The 16149-nt window shown below is 45.9% G+C and overlaps 1 protein-coding gene across 1 annotated transcript in view; it reads right to left on the bottom strand.

The window, feature by feature from the left end:
* Positions 1–15317, bottom strand: part of LOC131396749 (zinc finger protein 211-like) — a 34315-nt gene extending 18998 nt beyond the window's left edge. Inside the window, exons 1-4 of the mRNA XM_058529119.1 lie at positions 15249–15317; positions 14172–14209; positions 12010–12136; positions 10699–10766 (exon numbers count right to left, since the gene is read on the bottom strand). Of these exons, the coding sequence (XP_058385102.1) occupies positions 10699–10766; positions 12010–12136; positions 14172–14204 (228 nt within the window). The 5' untranslated portion in view covers positions 14205–14209; positions 15249–15317. The remainder of the gene's footprint in view (positions 1–10698; positions 10767–12009; positions 12137–14171; positions 14210–15248) is intronic.
* Between the last annotated feature and the right edge of the window lie 832 nt (positions 15318–16149).

Below are 16149 nucleotides of genomic sequence, written 5' to 3'. Positions count from 1 at the left end.
ATCATTTTACTTTTCTCTGGAGAATATCTTTTAACATTTCTTTCAAGGCAGGTTATCTCAGATTTTATTTATCTGAGAAAGTCTTTATTTCTCCTTCACTTTTGAAGGATAATTTTATTGGATACAGAATTTTAGGTTGGTGTTTTATTTCTTTCAACACTAAATATTTCACTTCACACTCTTCCTATTTGAATGGTTTCTGATATAATTCTTATCCTTGTTCCTCTACAGATAAGTTATTTTTCTTACCCCTCCTCTGGTTTCTTTCAAGATTTTCTTTTTTCCTTGGTTTTCTGCAGTTGGAATATAACATGCCCAGGTGTAGATTTTTTGATATTTATACTGTTTGGTATTCTCTGAGCTTCCGGGATCTGTGATTTGGTGTATGTCATTAATTTTGGGAAATTCTCAGCCATTTTTACTTTAAATATTTCTTCTGCTCCTCCTTCTTTCTTCTCCTTCTGGTATTCCCATTTTGTGTCTGTTATGCCTTCTGTAATTGTCCCACTGTTCTTGGATATTCCTTTCATGTTTTTCATTCTTTATTCTCTTTGCATTTCTGTTGACATATCTTCAAGCTTACTGATTTTTTCTTCAGCCATGTCCAGTTTACTGATGAGCCATCAAAGGCATTCTTCACTTGTGTTACAATGTTTTTGACTTCTAGCATTTCCTTTTGATTTTTAGTATTTCCATCTCTCTGCTTATATTACCCATCTGTTTTTATATGTTGTCTCCTTTTTCCAATAGAGCCCTTACCATATTAATCAGTTATTTTAACCCAATGTGTTTTTGCTACTTTTATCAATCTTTCCACAGCTATGAGGCAAACACCAGCATCTTCTCCATTTCACAGTCAGTGACCTTAGCAAGTTGTCCAGAGTGTCCTTGGTCTAATGACCAGAGGCAGGATTTGAACCCAGGTCTCCGTAGTCCATGGTCTATATGTGTAAACCCCATACTCCTCCATCAATTCAGTAACAAGGATGTAAAACAGTTCCATTATCTGTTGCTCTTATATTCATTTCAGCCACTCTTGAACATGTTTCTGTGGACACTGGCGAAGGAGCAGAGCTGTCATCATACTCCTCACAGAACAGGCATCTGAGGGAGCCTGACACTTGCCTGGGCATTGGGGAACACACATCACACATGACCTTTACAGTTTCCTCAACCCAGGAGAAGAATTGTTAATACTCCCATTTAGACCTGAGGAAATGGAGGCCTTTGCAGATAGGGGAATTTCTCAAGGTCATAGCCCAGGAAAGGGGCACACCCAGAATCTACACTGAGCTTTTCAGACTCTATGGCTTGTGCTCTTCCCTTCAGCTCATTCCCTGCAGGCTGTGTGTGGTGAGAGGATTCTGAGCAGCTCCATTTCTCTCTCACTGGCACTCTGGGGATGGAGGGGTCCAGCAAAGTGGTGGGGCTGGGACAGCAGAGGACAGGGGAATGGGGGAGGCACAGGAAACAGAGAAGGCCAGGGGCATGGGGGACAGAAGACATGGTTGCAGCAATGCTGCAGTAAATAGACCTAATCTTGGGGATTAGATGAGGCTGCCCCTTCCCCGGGATGCAAAGGTTGACAGTGCCAACTGCATGCCCACTGCCCACCAGGCTGGGGTGGTCCAGCTTGGGTTAGAGTGGAGGGAAGAGCACGGTGGGGAGGGGGCAGGAAACCTGCAGCCGCCTGAGGGCCTCTGAGCTGTAAATATCTTCACCTCTCCTCCCTAGGACCCTGTTTGCTCCCCCATCTAGGCTGCAACTCCCAGACTCCTCTCCTGCCCAGACTATCTGCTGAGTCTCACACCATTAGCTAACCACATCCCAACATCTCTACCTGGGGGCCTGACATCTCCACCTGGGCCTCCCCAGCCCCACTTCTACGAGTGTTCAGTGCCTTCCCTGAAAACTTTCTACCTTCACCTGAAAGCTGTTTCCATGGATGGCATCACCACCTCCGGGGAATCCCTAACTAGGTCACTGGCATCACCCAGGTGCACCCCTAGCTCTTACTGCCACATGCAATGATTCATCCCCAAGGTCCTTTTTTTTTTTGTGTGAGGAAGATCAGCCCTGAGCTAACATCCATGCCAATCCTCCTCTTTTTGCTGAGGAAGACCGGCTCTGAGCTAACGTCTATTGCCAATCATCCTCCTTTTTTTTCCCCCCAAAGCCCCAGTAGATAGTTGTATGTCATAGTTGCACATCCTTCTAGTTGCTGTACATGGGACGCGGCCTCAGCATGGCCGGAGAAGTGGTGTGTCGGTGCATACCCGGGATCCGAACCCAGGCAGCCAGTAGCGGAGTGCATGCACTTAACCGGTAAGCCATGGGGCCGGCCCCCCAAGGTCCTTTTGGTCATCCCCCAAATACTGCTGTGGGGTGCCTCCTACTCTCCATATCTCAATACTCAGCTGTCACTTCGCCATGACTGTTCATATCGTGGATTCTGGGAGAGATTCTGAAGGACTGAGAATTTCTGATGTGGCCCTCATATGTCTTGGTACCTGTGGCTGTTCTTCCACGTAACCTCATGCATGTGACCTGATAGCTTATCCCTATGAGTAAAATGCAAAATGCCCAATAATGGCTGCTAACCCCATTACCACCTTTGACCAATCATTTCTAAACTGCTGAACATGAGCTGACCCCTCCTGTGAAACTCTTAAAGCCCTTGTCCTCCTGCCCTGGTCAGATTGCTACTTCTAGGCCTTCTCAGCTGGCATTGCAAAGTAAAGGCTTCCGCTACCTGGTTCAAGCTGGTCTCTTCCCACCATGTATCCTCTTGTGCTCACATTCAATCATCAAATATGAGTGAGTCTTTAGGTTGTACCAAGATGTGCACCCCAGCTCCGTGTTCTGACTTCCTTCAGTGCATCAGCAAACCTGCAAGGATGGAGGGACTGTCCTTCTCTGCAAGCCAGAGGGTTTCTGCCTCATCACACTCAACCACGGGAACTGTGTGTTTGTATGCATGTGGCCTATACAACAGGCATTGGGGCACCCCATCACATGCCTGTCTTACAAGTCTCCATGGAGTATTTCTCTCACCACTCGCTGTGGTGTGTCAGTACTTCCATTCTGTCTCAGAGGTCTCTGATGTGTCCTGCATGTCAGCTGTATGTGTCTCATGTCTGTCACACACTTTTTCTCTTATGGATGTGGTATATGTGTGTGCAGGTCCAGGCTGTGTTGAAGAGCATTAGCATCCTAACACCTGTCACATAGTGTCCCAAGGGCATATGTGGGAGGATCCCAAGGCTGTACTTAGGTTTATCACAAACCTGTCACACCAAGTCCCCCAAATATACGTGAATTACTCTAGGTTGTGCAGCAGTGTCACCATCACACACCTGGTACACTTAGTACCTGAAATATTTGTGTGTGTTTAGACTGTGCTACAGTGTGCTAGCAAAACACACTGTTACATCACATGTTTCCAGGTGTGTCACCATCACACATCTGTCATATCTTTATATCTCCAAGTGCTACCATTACACACCTGTCTGCCAGGAGCTGGCCCCAATTATCCATCTCATCAATATTTAGTTTACAGGAAAGATGGGAGAAGGGTAAGCATGTTAAATCGGAAAAGTGCAAGAAGCCAAATCTAGAATGAGAGCAATTATAGTGGACAAGAAACCTAGCAATTTCAACAAATAAATAAGAATAAGAAGGAAGTAGATAGTAGCTATAGGTTAAGAGACCTATGAGACATGCCTACTAAAAGTCACGTGGATACCAAAGTCATTTTGGTAACAAATATATTTTGGAAACAAGTGAGAAAACTGAGCACTGGTAAAATATTTTATGATATTTTAAAGTATTTTTATTTTGTGTGATAAAGAGCCCTTACAATTTGGAAATGCATTATGAAGAGGTTATGAATTAAATGATACGTGTATGATTATAAGTAACCCAGTAATGAGCATGGGGATAGATGAATCAAGAATGGCCATGAAATGATAAATAATGGAAGACTGGGGCTTCATAAACACAGTCCTTTCCAGTTTCATATATATATATATATTTGAAAATATCCATTACAAAAGGGAAAATATATCCCTGTAGTAATAATTTTCTGTTAATAAGGATGGATTAAAATGAGTTGGAAGAAATATTTTGGTTTCAGGAGTGTGAGCATGTATCAAAAATATCAAACTGGGAGACGTCATCATCATGGCAGTGAGAAAGGGATCCCTTTGTCTCTCCTCTTGATATAATTTTATTTATTTATTTATTTATTTTTTCCCCCAAAGCCCCAGTAGATAGTTGTCTGTCATAGTTGCACATCCTTCTAGTTGCTGTATGTGGGACGTGGCCTCAGCATAGCCAGAGAAGCGGTGCGTCGGTGTGCGCCCGGGATCCGAACCCGGGCCGCCAGTAGCGGAGCACGCACAATTAACTGCTAAGCCACAGGGCCAGCCCTGTTTCTCCTCTTCAATCTACAGCTAGTAAAACATCCATAACCCGACAAGGACTACATTGCCCAACACACCAGAACACCAGAGAGATCCACAAATTGGTACCTATGAAGGTGGGTGGATTAGAGCACACAGAGGAGGCTAAACGAGGGAATAGCACAGGCAGAACCCGGGATCCTGGATCGCTGGCAGAGGTGGCTGAGCCAGCTGTCTCCAACCCCAGACAACTCAGTGGACAGCAGTGGAGGCACATGTGTGATTCTAGTCAGCCAGCCGTGGTGGCACTTGCAGCCATGGGAAGCAGAGCAGCAGCGGAGGCAAAACCCCATGATCCCGAGCCCCCTGCCATGGCTCAAAGCCTGGTAGCAGCAGCAGAGGTGCGCAGAGGACTCCTACATCCCAACTGCAGTGGCATCTGCAGTCACAAGGTAACAGGCAACAGCTGAGATGGTGACCTGAGAACCCAGCTCCCTCCTCACCCTCCCTCTCCCCCTGCCATGGTGGCAGTTTCCGATTCAGGTGATCTCCAGAGCGGCTGAGGCATCAGCCATCCCTGTGCCCTCCATGGCAAAGCCAGCAACCACAATGACAACAGCAAGGCACTAGTGACCCCCAGAAGTGCAGGTGGCGATGATGAAAGTACTAGTGATACCCAGAATAGAGGCCGTGGAGGGTACAATGTGCAGACCCTCAAATATACTCAGAGGCAGCTCAGGTAAAAGAAACCAAAAACTAGCACTATAGCACCACCTACTGAAAACAAGAGAAAGGCTTCTAATCTCTAAGCGGTTGAAAAGTTTGAATCAAAACAAAGCTACCCCTAAATAAGAAACATGTTTCCTACAACTAATGCTCTGATAGAGTAATAACTCAGCAAGCATGGTAACATAGCATCACAAAAAGAAAATAACAGTTCTCCAGAAACCAAACATAAAGTCCTGGAAGACTGTGATCTAATAAGGAATTCAAAATAGCTGTCATGAAGAAACTCAGTGAGCTACAAGAAAACTCAGAAAGACAGTTCAATTAGCTCAGGAATAAAATCAATGAAGAGAAGAAATACTTTATCAAAGAGATCAAAACTCTAAAAAAGAATCAAACAGAAATTCTGGAGCTGAAGAACACAATAAATGAGATGAAGAATGCAGTGGAAAGCACTGGAAACAGAGCAGATGATATGGAAGTGAGAATTAGTGAGCTCAAAGAGAGAAACCTAGAATAATGCAGGTAGAAGAGGAGAGAGAACTAAGACAAAAAAAATGTAGAAATTCTACAAGAATTATTTGACTCCATTAGAAAGGGGAACAGAAGGATAACGGGTGTCCCAGAAGGAGAAGAGAAGGGAGCAGAGAGCTTATTTAAAGAAATAATAGCTGAGAACTTCCCAAACCTGGGAAAGGAACTGGATATACAAATCCATGAAGCTAATAGAACACCCAATTACCTCGATGCAAAAAGACCTTCTCCAAGACACATGATAATAAAACTGTCAAAAACCAATTTAGCCACGGGAAAAAAGACAAAAACCTATAAGGGGACTCTAATTAGGCTATCAGCAGATTTCTCAGCAGAAACACTACACACCAGAAGAGAGTGGAAAGATACATTCAAAATATTGAAAGAAAAACTGTCAGCCAAGAATACCCTCTCCAGAAAAGTTAATCTTCACATATGAAGGAGAAATAAAGGCTTTCCCAGACAAACAAAAGCTGAAGGACTTCATCACCACTAGACCTGCCTTACAAGCAATGTGAATATGAATAGACTGATCACTGGTAAAGAGACTGAAACAGTAATCAAAAACCTCCCCAAAACAAAAGTGGACAGACAGCTTCTCTGGTGAATTCTACAAAACAACCAAAGAAGATTTAATACCTATCCTTCTCAAACTATTCCAAAACATTAAAGAGGAGGGAACACTTCTTAACTCATCTTATGAGGCCAACATTACCCTGATACCAAAACCAGACAAGGACAATGCAAAAAAGGAAAATTACAGGCCAATATCACTGACGAACATAAATGCAAAACTCCTCAACACAATACTATCAAATCAAATACAACAATACATTAAAGGATCATACACCACAATCAAGTGGGATTTATTCCAGGGATGCAAGATCAACATATGCAAATCAATCAATGTGATACACCACATTAACAAAATGAAGAATAAAAATCACAGGATCATCTCAATAGATGCAGAGGAAGCATTTGCCAAGATTCAGCATAGATTTATGACAAAACTCTCAATAAAATGGGTGTAGAAGGAAAATACCTCAACATAATAAAAGCCATATATGACAAACCCATAATTAACATCATACTCAATGGTAAAAAACTGAAAGCTAACCCCCTGAGAACAGGAACAAGACAAGGATGCCCATTCTTACCACTCTTCTTCAAATATTACTGGAACTCCTAGCCAGTGCAATTAGGCAAGAAAAAGAAATAGAACAGATCCAAATTGGAAAGGAAGAAGTAAAACTGTCACTATTTGCAGATGATATGATTTTATATGTAGAAAAACCTAAAGAAGCCACCAAAAACCTATTAGAAGTAATAAACAAATACAGTAAAGTTGCAGGATACAAAATCAACACACAAAAGTCAGTTGTGTTTCTACACACTAACAAAGAAATAGCAGAAAGAGAAATCAAGAATACAACCCCATTTACGATTGCAACAAAAAGAATAAAATACCTAGGAATAAATTTAATCAAGAAGTTGAAAGACCTGTACACTGAAAACTGTAAGACATTTTTGAAAGAAATCAAAGAAGACACAAAGAAATGGAAAGATATTCCATGTTCATGGATCGGAAGAATTAACATAGTTAAAATGTCCATATTACCTAAAGCAATCTACAGATTCAACGCAATCCCTATCAAAATCTTAATGACATTTTTCATGGAAATTAGAACAAAGAATCCTAAAATTTATATGGAACAACAAAAGACCCCAAATAGCCAAAGCAATCCTGATGAAAAAGAACAAAACTGAAGGTATCACACTCCCTGATTTCAAATATACTACAAAGCTATAGTAATCAAAACAGCATGGTACTGTCACAAAAACAGACCCCTAGATCAATGGAACGGAACTGAGAGCCCAGAAATAAACCCACACATCTATGGACAGCTAATTTTGAACAAAGGAGCCAACCACATACAATGGAGAAAGGAAAATCTCTTCAATAAATGGTGCTGGGAAGACTGGACAGCCGCATGCTAAAGAATGAAAGCAGACCACTATTGTACACCATACACAAAAATTAACTCAAAATGGATTAAAGACTTGAATACAACAACTGAAACCAAAAAACTCCTAAAAGAAACCATAGGGAGTACACTCTATGACATTAGTCTTAGCAATATATTTTTGATATGTCTCCTCACACAAGGGAAACAAAAGAAAAAACAAACAAATGGGACTACATCAAACTAAAAAGCTTCTGCATGGAAAAGGAAACCATCAAAAAACAAAAAGACAACCTACCAATTGCGAGAAGACGTTTGCAAATCATATACCCACCAAGAGGTTAATATTCAAAATATATAAGGAACTCATACAACTCAACAACAACAAAACAAATAATCCCATTAAAAAATGGGCAGAGGATCTGAATAGACATTTTTCCAAAGAAGATATACAGATGGCCAACAGGTACATGAAAAGATGTTCAACATTACTAGTTATTAGGGAAATTCAAATCAAAACCACAATGAGATATCACCTCACACCCATCAGAATAGCTATTATCAAAAAGACAAGAAATAACAAGTGTTGGAGAGGATGTGGAGAAAAAGGATGTGGTGGGAAGGTAAACTGGTGCAGCCACTATGGAAAACAGTATGGAGATTCCTCAAAAAATTAAAAATAGAACTATCATATGATTCAGCTATTCTACTTCTGGGTATTTATCCAAAGAACATGAAAACACTAATTTGAAAAGATATATGCACCCTTATGTGCATTGCAGCATTATCTGCAATAGCCAAGACTTGGAAACAATGTAAGTGTCCATCAATGAATGACTGGATAAAGAAAATGTGATATATATACACAATGGAATACTACTCAGCCATAAAAAAGATGAAATCTTGCCATCTGTGATAACATGGATGGACCTTAAGGGTATTACGCTAAGTGAAATAAGTCAGAGGGAGAAAGACAAATACTATATGATTTTACTCATATATGGAAGATAAAAAAAACAGTAACAAACAAACACATGGATACAGAGAACAGATGGGCGGTTACCAGAGGGGAAGGGCAGTGGGAGGAGGATGAAAGGGTAAAGGGGGATATTTGTGGTGAACATGATTAGTGTACACAGAAGTTGAAATATAATGATTTTATACTTGAAATTTATATAATGTTGTAAACCTATGTTACCTCAATAAGAAAATATCAAACTTTATGCTCTATGTGCAGTTTATTTTAAGTCAATTATACCTCAATAAAGCTGTTAAAAAACCAAAGGTACTAATACTCAAACTTTGTCCTTCCTAATCATTTTATATTTATCTATGTTCTTGGGTTTATTTACAGAAACTTTATCAGTATGGTTGAAAAAGAGTATAATGATGTGCTACCATGCATCTTTTCTCATTGCATATTCAGTGACATGATGCTGGCAGCTTGAAACTGGCCACTATGGGGACCTGCTAGGTAGTAAAGGTGATATGGCTTCTATAACAAAACCTTGCAGTGACATAAATCTGGCAAGGGCCCTGGGTAGACTAGAAACTGCTCCTGAAAGCTTCCCACAAACTTGGGACTTAGGGAGAATTTCCTCACTGTGGATGTTCAGATATATAAGATTCAACTTCAGGCAGATGTGTTCCTCACAAAGGCTCTCCTCCAGCGTTGTTATACTGAACAAGGAGATTACACATTCCTTATATATCTAAGGTGACTGGCCCATGTGAATCTTCTGGTGCCCAATTAGGTAAGACTATCAGCTGACGGCCTTCCTACATTCAGTACACTCAGAAGGTCTTTCTACAGCGTGGGCTTTTCTGGTGCCAAATGAGGTTAGACCTTCGGAAGATTTTCTTAATTCACTACACTCAAAAAGCCTATCTGGGTGAATATTTGGTGCTGAATCTGAGAAGACCTCTGACTGAAGGCTTTCCCACATTCATGGCACTTGTAACACCTCTCTCCACCGTGGACTTTCTCATGTGGAACAAGAATAGACCTTCGGCTAAAGGTTTTCCCATATTCGTTTCAGACAAGCTTTCAGTGATAAATCAAAGTAGACCCTGAACTGAATGCTTCTGCAGATTTGCTGCACTTCATGAGGCCGTTTCCTAGCATGAAATCTTCAGTGCTGAAGAAGTGAATAATGTAGATACTTTGGCTAAAGAATCCCCCACATTTCTTACACTCATAAGGTCTTACTCCAACATGAACTTTCCGATATTTAATAAGGCTGTAGCTTTCCCACTCTCGCCTTTCTCCAGTGTGATTTCTCTTTTGTACAATAAGGCTGAAGTTTTGAATAAAGAATTTCCTACATTTTCTGAACTTTCAAGGCCTTGCCCTACTGTGAACTCTCTGGTGTTGAATGAGGCTGGAGTTGTGGTTAGAGAATTTTCCACATTAGCTGCATTCATAAGATCTTTCTCTGGTATGAATTTTCTGGTGTTCAACAAGGTTGGAGTTTTGGCTAAAGAATTTCCCATATTCACTGCATTAATAAGGCCTTTCTCCAGTGTGAATTCACCAGTGAGAACAGGTCTGTATGTGCAGCTGAACACTTCCCTACTTTTATGGAACTCATAAGTTCTTTCTCCAGTGTAGACTCTCTAGTGCTGAAAAGGTGTGTGTTTGGGGTTGAATGTTTTCTTGCATTTGTCACACTTCTAATGACTGTTCCTACTGTGAATGGCTGCTCTGCACTCAGTGCCGCTGTGTGGCTTCTCCTGTTGTAAGTGGCCTGGTGCTGGAGGAGGTCCAAACTGACCAACAAGCACTTCCCAAGTTTGTCACAGGTAAAGGAATTCCTCAGTATATGGTCATCGCAGCTCTTCACAAACAAGGCCCTGCCACATCCCTTCTGAAAGGTTTCTCTCTACTGTGCTGCTTCTGATGAAGGTTTATACTGAAAGAATTGTTTCCCACATGCCCTGTAAGTGTATGATTTCTGCCAGGGACGTGTGACCCTATCCTAAGCCAAGTGTAAAATGTCTGTCAAAACTGAGACACATGTCTCACAGGGGTGGGCGTTCTGGGGAAAGGGACCTGCTTTGGGAGTCCTGACCTGCGACAGTTCTTCCATAAAAACTTTCTGCTCAGGAAGTGTCTCCTCATCTCTCAATTCACGGTGACCTGAAAACAAAAGAAATGCAGGTGAAATGCAATTAACTTTGGTGGGAAGGTAACGCCATCACAAACGTGCATCTGATATACCAGTGAGTGAGTCCACAGAACTCACAAAGTCCAAGGTCACAGCATGGGGGGAATGCAGGACACAATGAAGGACCAAGTGAAGGACAAAAGGACGGGGTGCAGCACAAAGAGGAGAGATGGGTCTACCACTCACTCTGAATGGTTTTGAGCAGCTGTCTTGTCTGCTGATGACACATGACTGCTGTGCAGAAAGGTGTGTCCAGGCCCAAGAAAACCCAATTGCGACAGAGTAGCTCATGATCAAAGACTATGTGAGGACATGTGCACACCTCACAACACAATACGCATAGGCCAATGGTAGAGAACACCGCGAGAGGGAGAGTGGAGAAGACTGGATGAGATGTGGAATCCAGAGAGTCGAGGATCAGCCCTGGGCTGAAAGTCAGAGTAGAAATGACAAGTCGGCAAAGTGTTGAGAATGGGCAAGAGAAAGTAGAAATGAAGTGTAGCCACTGGCATTGGCACCAAAACAGTAGTGGAAACAGGACAGATTCATGGTATGATTTGAGCACAGCCCTGATGTCATGCCCTCTCACCTGCTACTCAATAAGGGTAGGGCCCTCTGAGCCTATTTTGTGTAGCTGGAATCATGTCGACTCTGAGAAGCACCCACTGCTCTCCCTCCTACCCCCAGCTGAACACAGTACCTGGATGATGCAAGTTCTAAGGGAAAGACTGGACAGGTGAGTGGCCAGCACTGGCCCAGAGCAAGTCAGAGTGACAGACCACAGGAAAGAAAATTAAATAGTACAAAAAGAACCTCAGAAGAAGAACGTGCAAGAACAGCCCAAGGCCACATAAGTAGTGACACATCAGTGACTGCAATTCCTAGCATAGGCAGATATGGGAACACGTCAGCTAGAGGAAGGCAGCAGAAGCTGGGGCAAAGAGGTCACCTGGCCGAGAAGAGGAAAGCAAGGTGGGATCCAAAAGGCTGGCTGCAAGACTTCTGACTCCTTCCCTGCAAGGCTCTGGGCAGCAGGGACTGGGGCTGCATGGGAAGAGCACAGGGCAGTGCAAACAGCTCAGCCCTAGGAACCCAGGGAAGTGGGGAAGGAAGCAGTGCCCAAGGTCCTGAGGTGAGAAGGCCAGCTCTGTCCCTGGGGAAAAGTGGAAAGGCAGAGCCCAGCCCAAGGTACTGGGGCAAGTGTGATGGTCTTACCCAGAGAGGCCACAAGTGCAAAGTTCTCCAGCATCACATCGCAGTATAGGAGTTTCTGGGCCTCATCAAGGAGAGCCCACTCCTCCAAGGAGAAGCACACGGCCACATCCTCAAAGGTTACACTGCCCTGCCATGATGAGGAGAGATAAAACCATGAACAGCCTCCTTCCCGAGGACCCCCAACCATCTCCCCACAAATCCACCCCATGCTCATACTTGTCCCAAGCTCCACAACTCAGATGAGGTATTGGACCCTGGTGCCATTTGCGCCTGCTCCCCGATCCTGGCCCCATTAATTACTGTGTCTGGCCCTCAGCAACATCAGGCAGGGGGGTATATAGATGCCATTTAAGCTCCAGGCCTGCCATGCAGAGCTCCACCCATCCTGCCAGGCAATTCCCAGGAAGTCTCTCAGATGGTGCCTCCTGAACACAACCAAACTTGGGCCCACCCTTCATTCCGAAGTCACCAATACCAGGGCCATGGCGATGTCAGTTCATACTCCCCCTCCATGGGCACATCATTGTTCAGACTGTACCCCTCTCATATCTCCAGACCCCACAGCCCCCACCACCTTCCTGCCCCATGCCATAAATCTCTCTGTGGCCTCCTCGTGTGTTACTCACCACACGGCATCAAGATTGTGTTTCGCAAATTCAAACAGGATTCAGTACGACTCCAGACCTCCAATGCTCCCACTGCCAGGGGCAGCCTTGAATCCTGCTACAAAAGCCTCACTTCTTCGCTCAGCTGCTTGTGTCAACCTCAGCCACTCAGAACCATACGCAGACTTCAGATCCCACCGGTCCTCTTCCACTTGTGTTACACTGGCTGTCCCCTCACTAGTCACAACCTCCCTCTCTCAACCTAACCCTCAAAAAAAGCCTTGCCCCAGAGCTCCCCGCCCCCAGCCTAGTGACTCTACCAGATAACCACATTTTCCCCTGAGCTAATCCACCAGCCTCACTGAAACACTCCAGGGGCACCAAAAAGTCCTGGGAATTCCACAGAGATGCGAATAGGAACCCACCCCAGCCTCCGTGTCACTATTTCCTCAATTACACATAGGCCTCTGCATCTGTCTCAATGTCTACTCTTCCCTTGGAAGCCTTGGCCACCTGCCAGACCATCCTCTCCCCACACCCCCCTTCATGGTCAGTTCTCTTCCTCAATTGTGCTTGTGATGCCCACCACCCCTAACCAGATGCCGAAGCAAGAGACTCAGTTCTGGGCCCCCATGCTCCCCTTCCTGGCCTGCCAATAGCATTACCACCATGGCCTGAAGATTCCTCCTCCTAAGGTGACCCACAGCTCCACCTCCTTTTGGATACACAGACTAGCCACCACCTTCTGGATGTCTCTCCTGAACCACTCCCCACAGTTCCAGACCTTTGTGTCCAGCTGCAACTTGATGCCTTCACTCAGTGTTCTCTGAAACATCTCACATTCTTAACATGGCCCAAACAAAACTCCCGATATTCCCACTGGAAATTACTGCCAACTTTCTTTTCTTCCTTCCAAGACCTCAGGGTAATCCCTGACTCCTACCTTTTTCACTCTCACCCTCAACATTAGAAAATCCAGTCAGCTATACTTAAAAAGCAGATCCAGAATCCAACCACTTCTTCCACTCCCATGGCCCCCACACTGGTCCAGTCACCGCCAATGCCCACCTGGACTACTGCAGTAGCCTCATCCCTGGTCTTCCTGCCTCCTCCTCTCTCCCAAAATCTGTTCTGCACTCTGCAGCCAGAGAGAGGCTGTTAAGACCTGGGTCACATAACCTCATTGTTCCCATCACCTCCAGGAAAACATCCAATTTCTCAGGCTGCCATTTCAGGCCCAATCCTTACTCTCCTGACCACCAGAAAAGAAAGAGACATGTGGTTCTCTGGACACTCCCAGCTCAGCCTCACCTTCAAGCATTTGGACACACTGGTACCTCTGCCTAGGATAACCTTCCACACCTCTTTCCATTGGCTGCCAGACATAAAAATTAGTCCATATAAACCTTGGCCTAGACTCAGGACCATGGACTTGGGGTTTCTCAAGAGTCCCCAGGCCAACGGGCTAGGAGAGTGGCAGACTGAGTCCCAGAGCATCACAATCCCAGAGACCATGTGTGTGGGTGGGCGTTGGGGGACTGGTGAGGATCCACTGACCTGTGCAGGGTCCTTAAGCCCTTCTGTATCCATGGAACCTGCAGGAAGAGGGAGGCTGTGAGAAACAGGCAACCATGGAAGGGCTTCATGGGCCCAGGCCTCCCTTGTATCCCTGCCTAGCTCTGGAACCAGACGACCCTGGGCTGACTGTATAACCTCTGTACCTCAGTCCTCAGTAATGCCTCTTACCAGCTGTGTCACTGAACAAGGACTCAACTGCCCTGTGCCTCACTGTCCTCATCACTTCTTTTCCAGGTTGTTCTTACTCTGAGAAGCTTTTGGGAAACTTTAAAAACCCTAACTTGGGGCTGGCCCGGTGGCACAAGCGGTTAAGTGCGTGTGCTCTGCTGCAGCGGCCCGGGGTTCGCAGGTTCGGATCCTGGGCGCGCACAGATGCACCACTTGTCAAGCCATGGTGTGGCGGCATCCCATATAAAGTAGAGGAAGATGGGCATGGATGTTAGCCCAGGGCCAGTCTTCCTCAGCAAAAAGAGGAGGATTGTCAGATGTTAGCTCAGGGCCGATCTTCCTCACAAAAAAACCCTAACTCAAACCGTGTCCCTCCTCTGTTCACAAGCCTCCATGGTTCCAAGCGCTGTCAGACCTTAGGTACACCTTCTCCATGGCAGGCAGGACTCCTTTTCACACTTCGCTCTGTACAGACGCAACATGGACCTCACGTTTCCCAAATACTCCAGGACCAGTACCCCGCCAAGCCTTTGCACATGCTGATCCCTCTGCTTATAACACCCTGCCTTTCAGAAACGGGGACATCACCTATGAGCGTCTCCACCGTGCTGGACACTTGGGCCTAGGCTGCAGGGATCCGAACAGGGGATCCGATCCCCCAATTTCGGGCTTTAGGATTCAAAAGTGGGGGTGGGGCGGGTGAGGGCCCGGAAGGACTCAGAACCAACTTGTGTTGGCTCCATCAGTGAGGCCGCCGAGATCTGAGCCTGTGGGCAGACAGTGACAGGAGCGGCGGGCGACCAGGGTGGAGAAGGGGGCACCAAAGACTCCACCCCAGCTCTGACGCAGGATCACCCCAGGTGGCACCCCTCCGAGCCTCAGATTTACCTCTGTGCAGTGAGGACAAAGCTTCCTCTCGAGCTTTCCGCCTCCAGTTGCCTCAGACCCGACCTAACTCTCCGGAGTTTCTGATCTGGCGAACGACCCCCAAACCAGCCAAAATGACACCCCCGCAAAGTGAGACCGGAAGTCCCGCCCCTATCTTTCGCGCCAAACACGGAACTGCCCCTCTCCTGAGCCTTCATTGGATCAGCGCTGCCGCCGCTCTGCGCAGAGCGCTCTGGGTAAGGGGAGTCTGGCCCTCCGCGCGCGGCGTGGGGGGCATCCCCTCTTCCTTCCAAGTCCCGGTGAAGGCGTTCTGCGGCTCTGAGCCGGGGGAAGGCGCTTTGCTTCCTCTCAAAGGGAAGGCACGCAGGTTTCTGGGCAGCGTTGTCAGCAACTATGTGTCACCAAAGTGTTGATACATACCGTTTCAGACTCCATCAAGCTCAGCATGCTCTCAGAGGCTAAGCATATTACTTCTGATGCTCCCAAAGGCTACAGATCCAAATGGAATTATTCCATAGTGTCACTGAGACCCAAAGTGCGTCCGATCGCCCCTTAATGGCCGCAGGACCGCTCCTCCAAGGCCACGCACCATTCCGGGCAGGGCCCCACGGTCTTCCTGTGAGGGTCCGGTGCTCTCTGACCTTCAAGGGGTGAGGAACTTGGTCCGAGAACGTGGCGGAGGCCAGCTGGGACGTCTTCCCAGGTCTCAGTCCTGGCCGGTGGGTTTCACGTTCGGTCGCGCCCCTCGCCGTGGAGTACAGGAGTCGGGCGGCGATGTCGCATCATGTGGGTTACGCCCTGCCGTCGCTGGCCAGGTTTCCTGAGACAGTGCTGGCAGTTGTGGGGGAGCTGGGGCCGCTCGACCCCCACACGGAGGCGCCCTCCGCTGGCGGGGCCGACC

The sequence above is a fragment of the Diceros bicornis genome, chromosome 34 (genome assembly GCF_020826845.1).
Source record: "Diceros bicornis minor isolate mBicDic1 chromosome 34, mDicBic1.mat.cur, whole genome shotgun sequence".
NCBI classification, from domain to species: Eukaryota; Metazoa; Chordata; class Mammalia; order Perissodactyla; family Rhinocerotidae; genus Diceros; species Diceros bicornis.
This window is presented reverse-complemented; position numbering and strand designations above follow the sequence as displayed.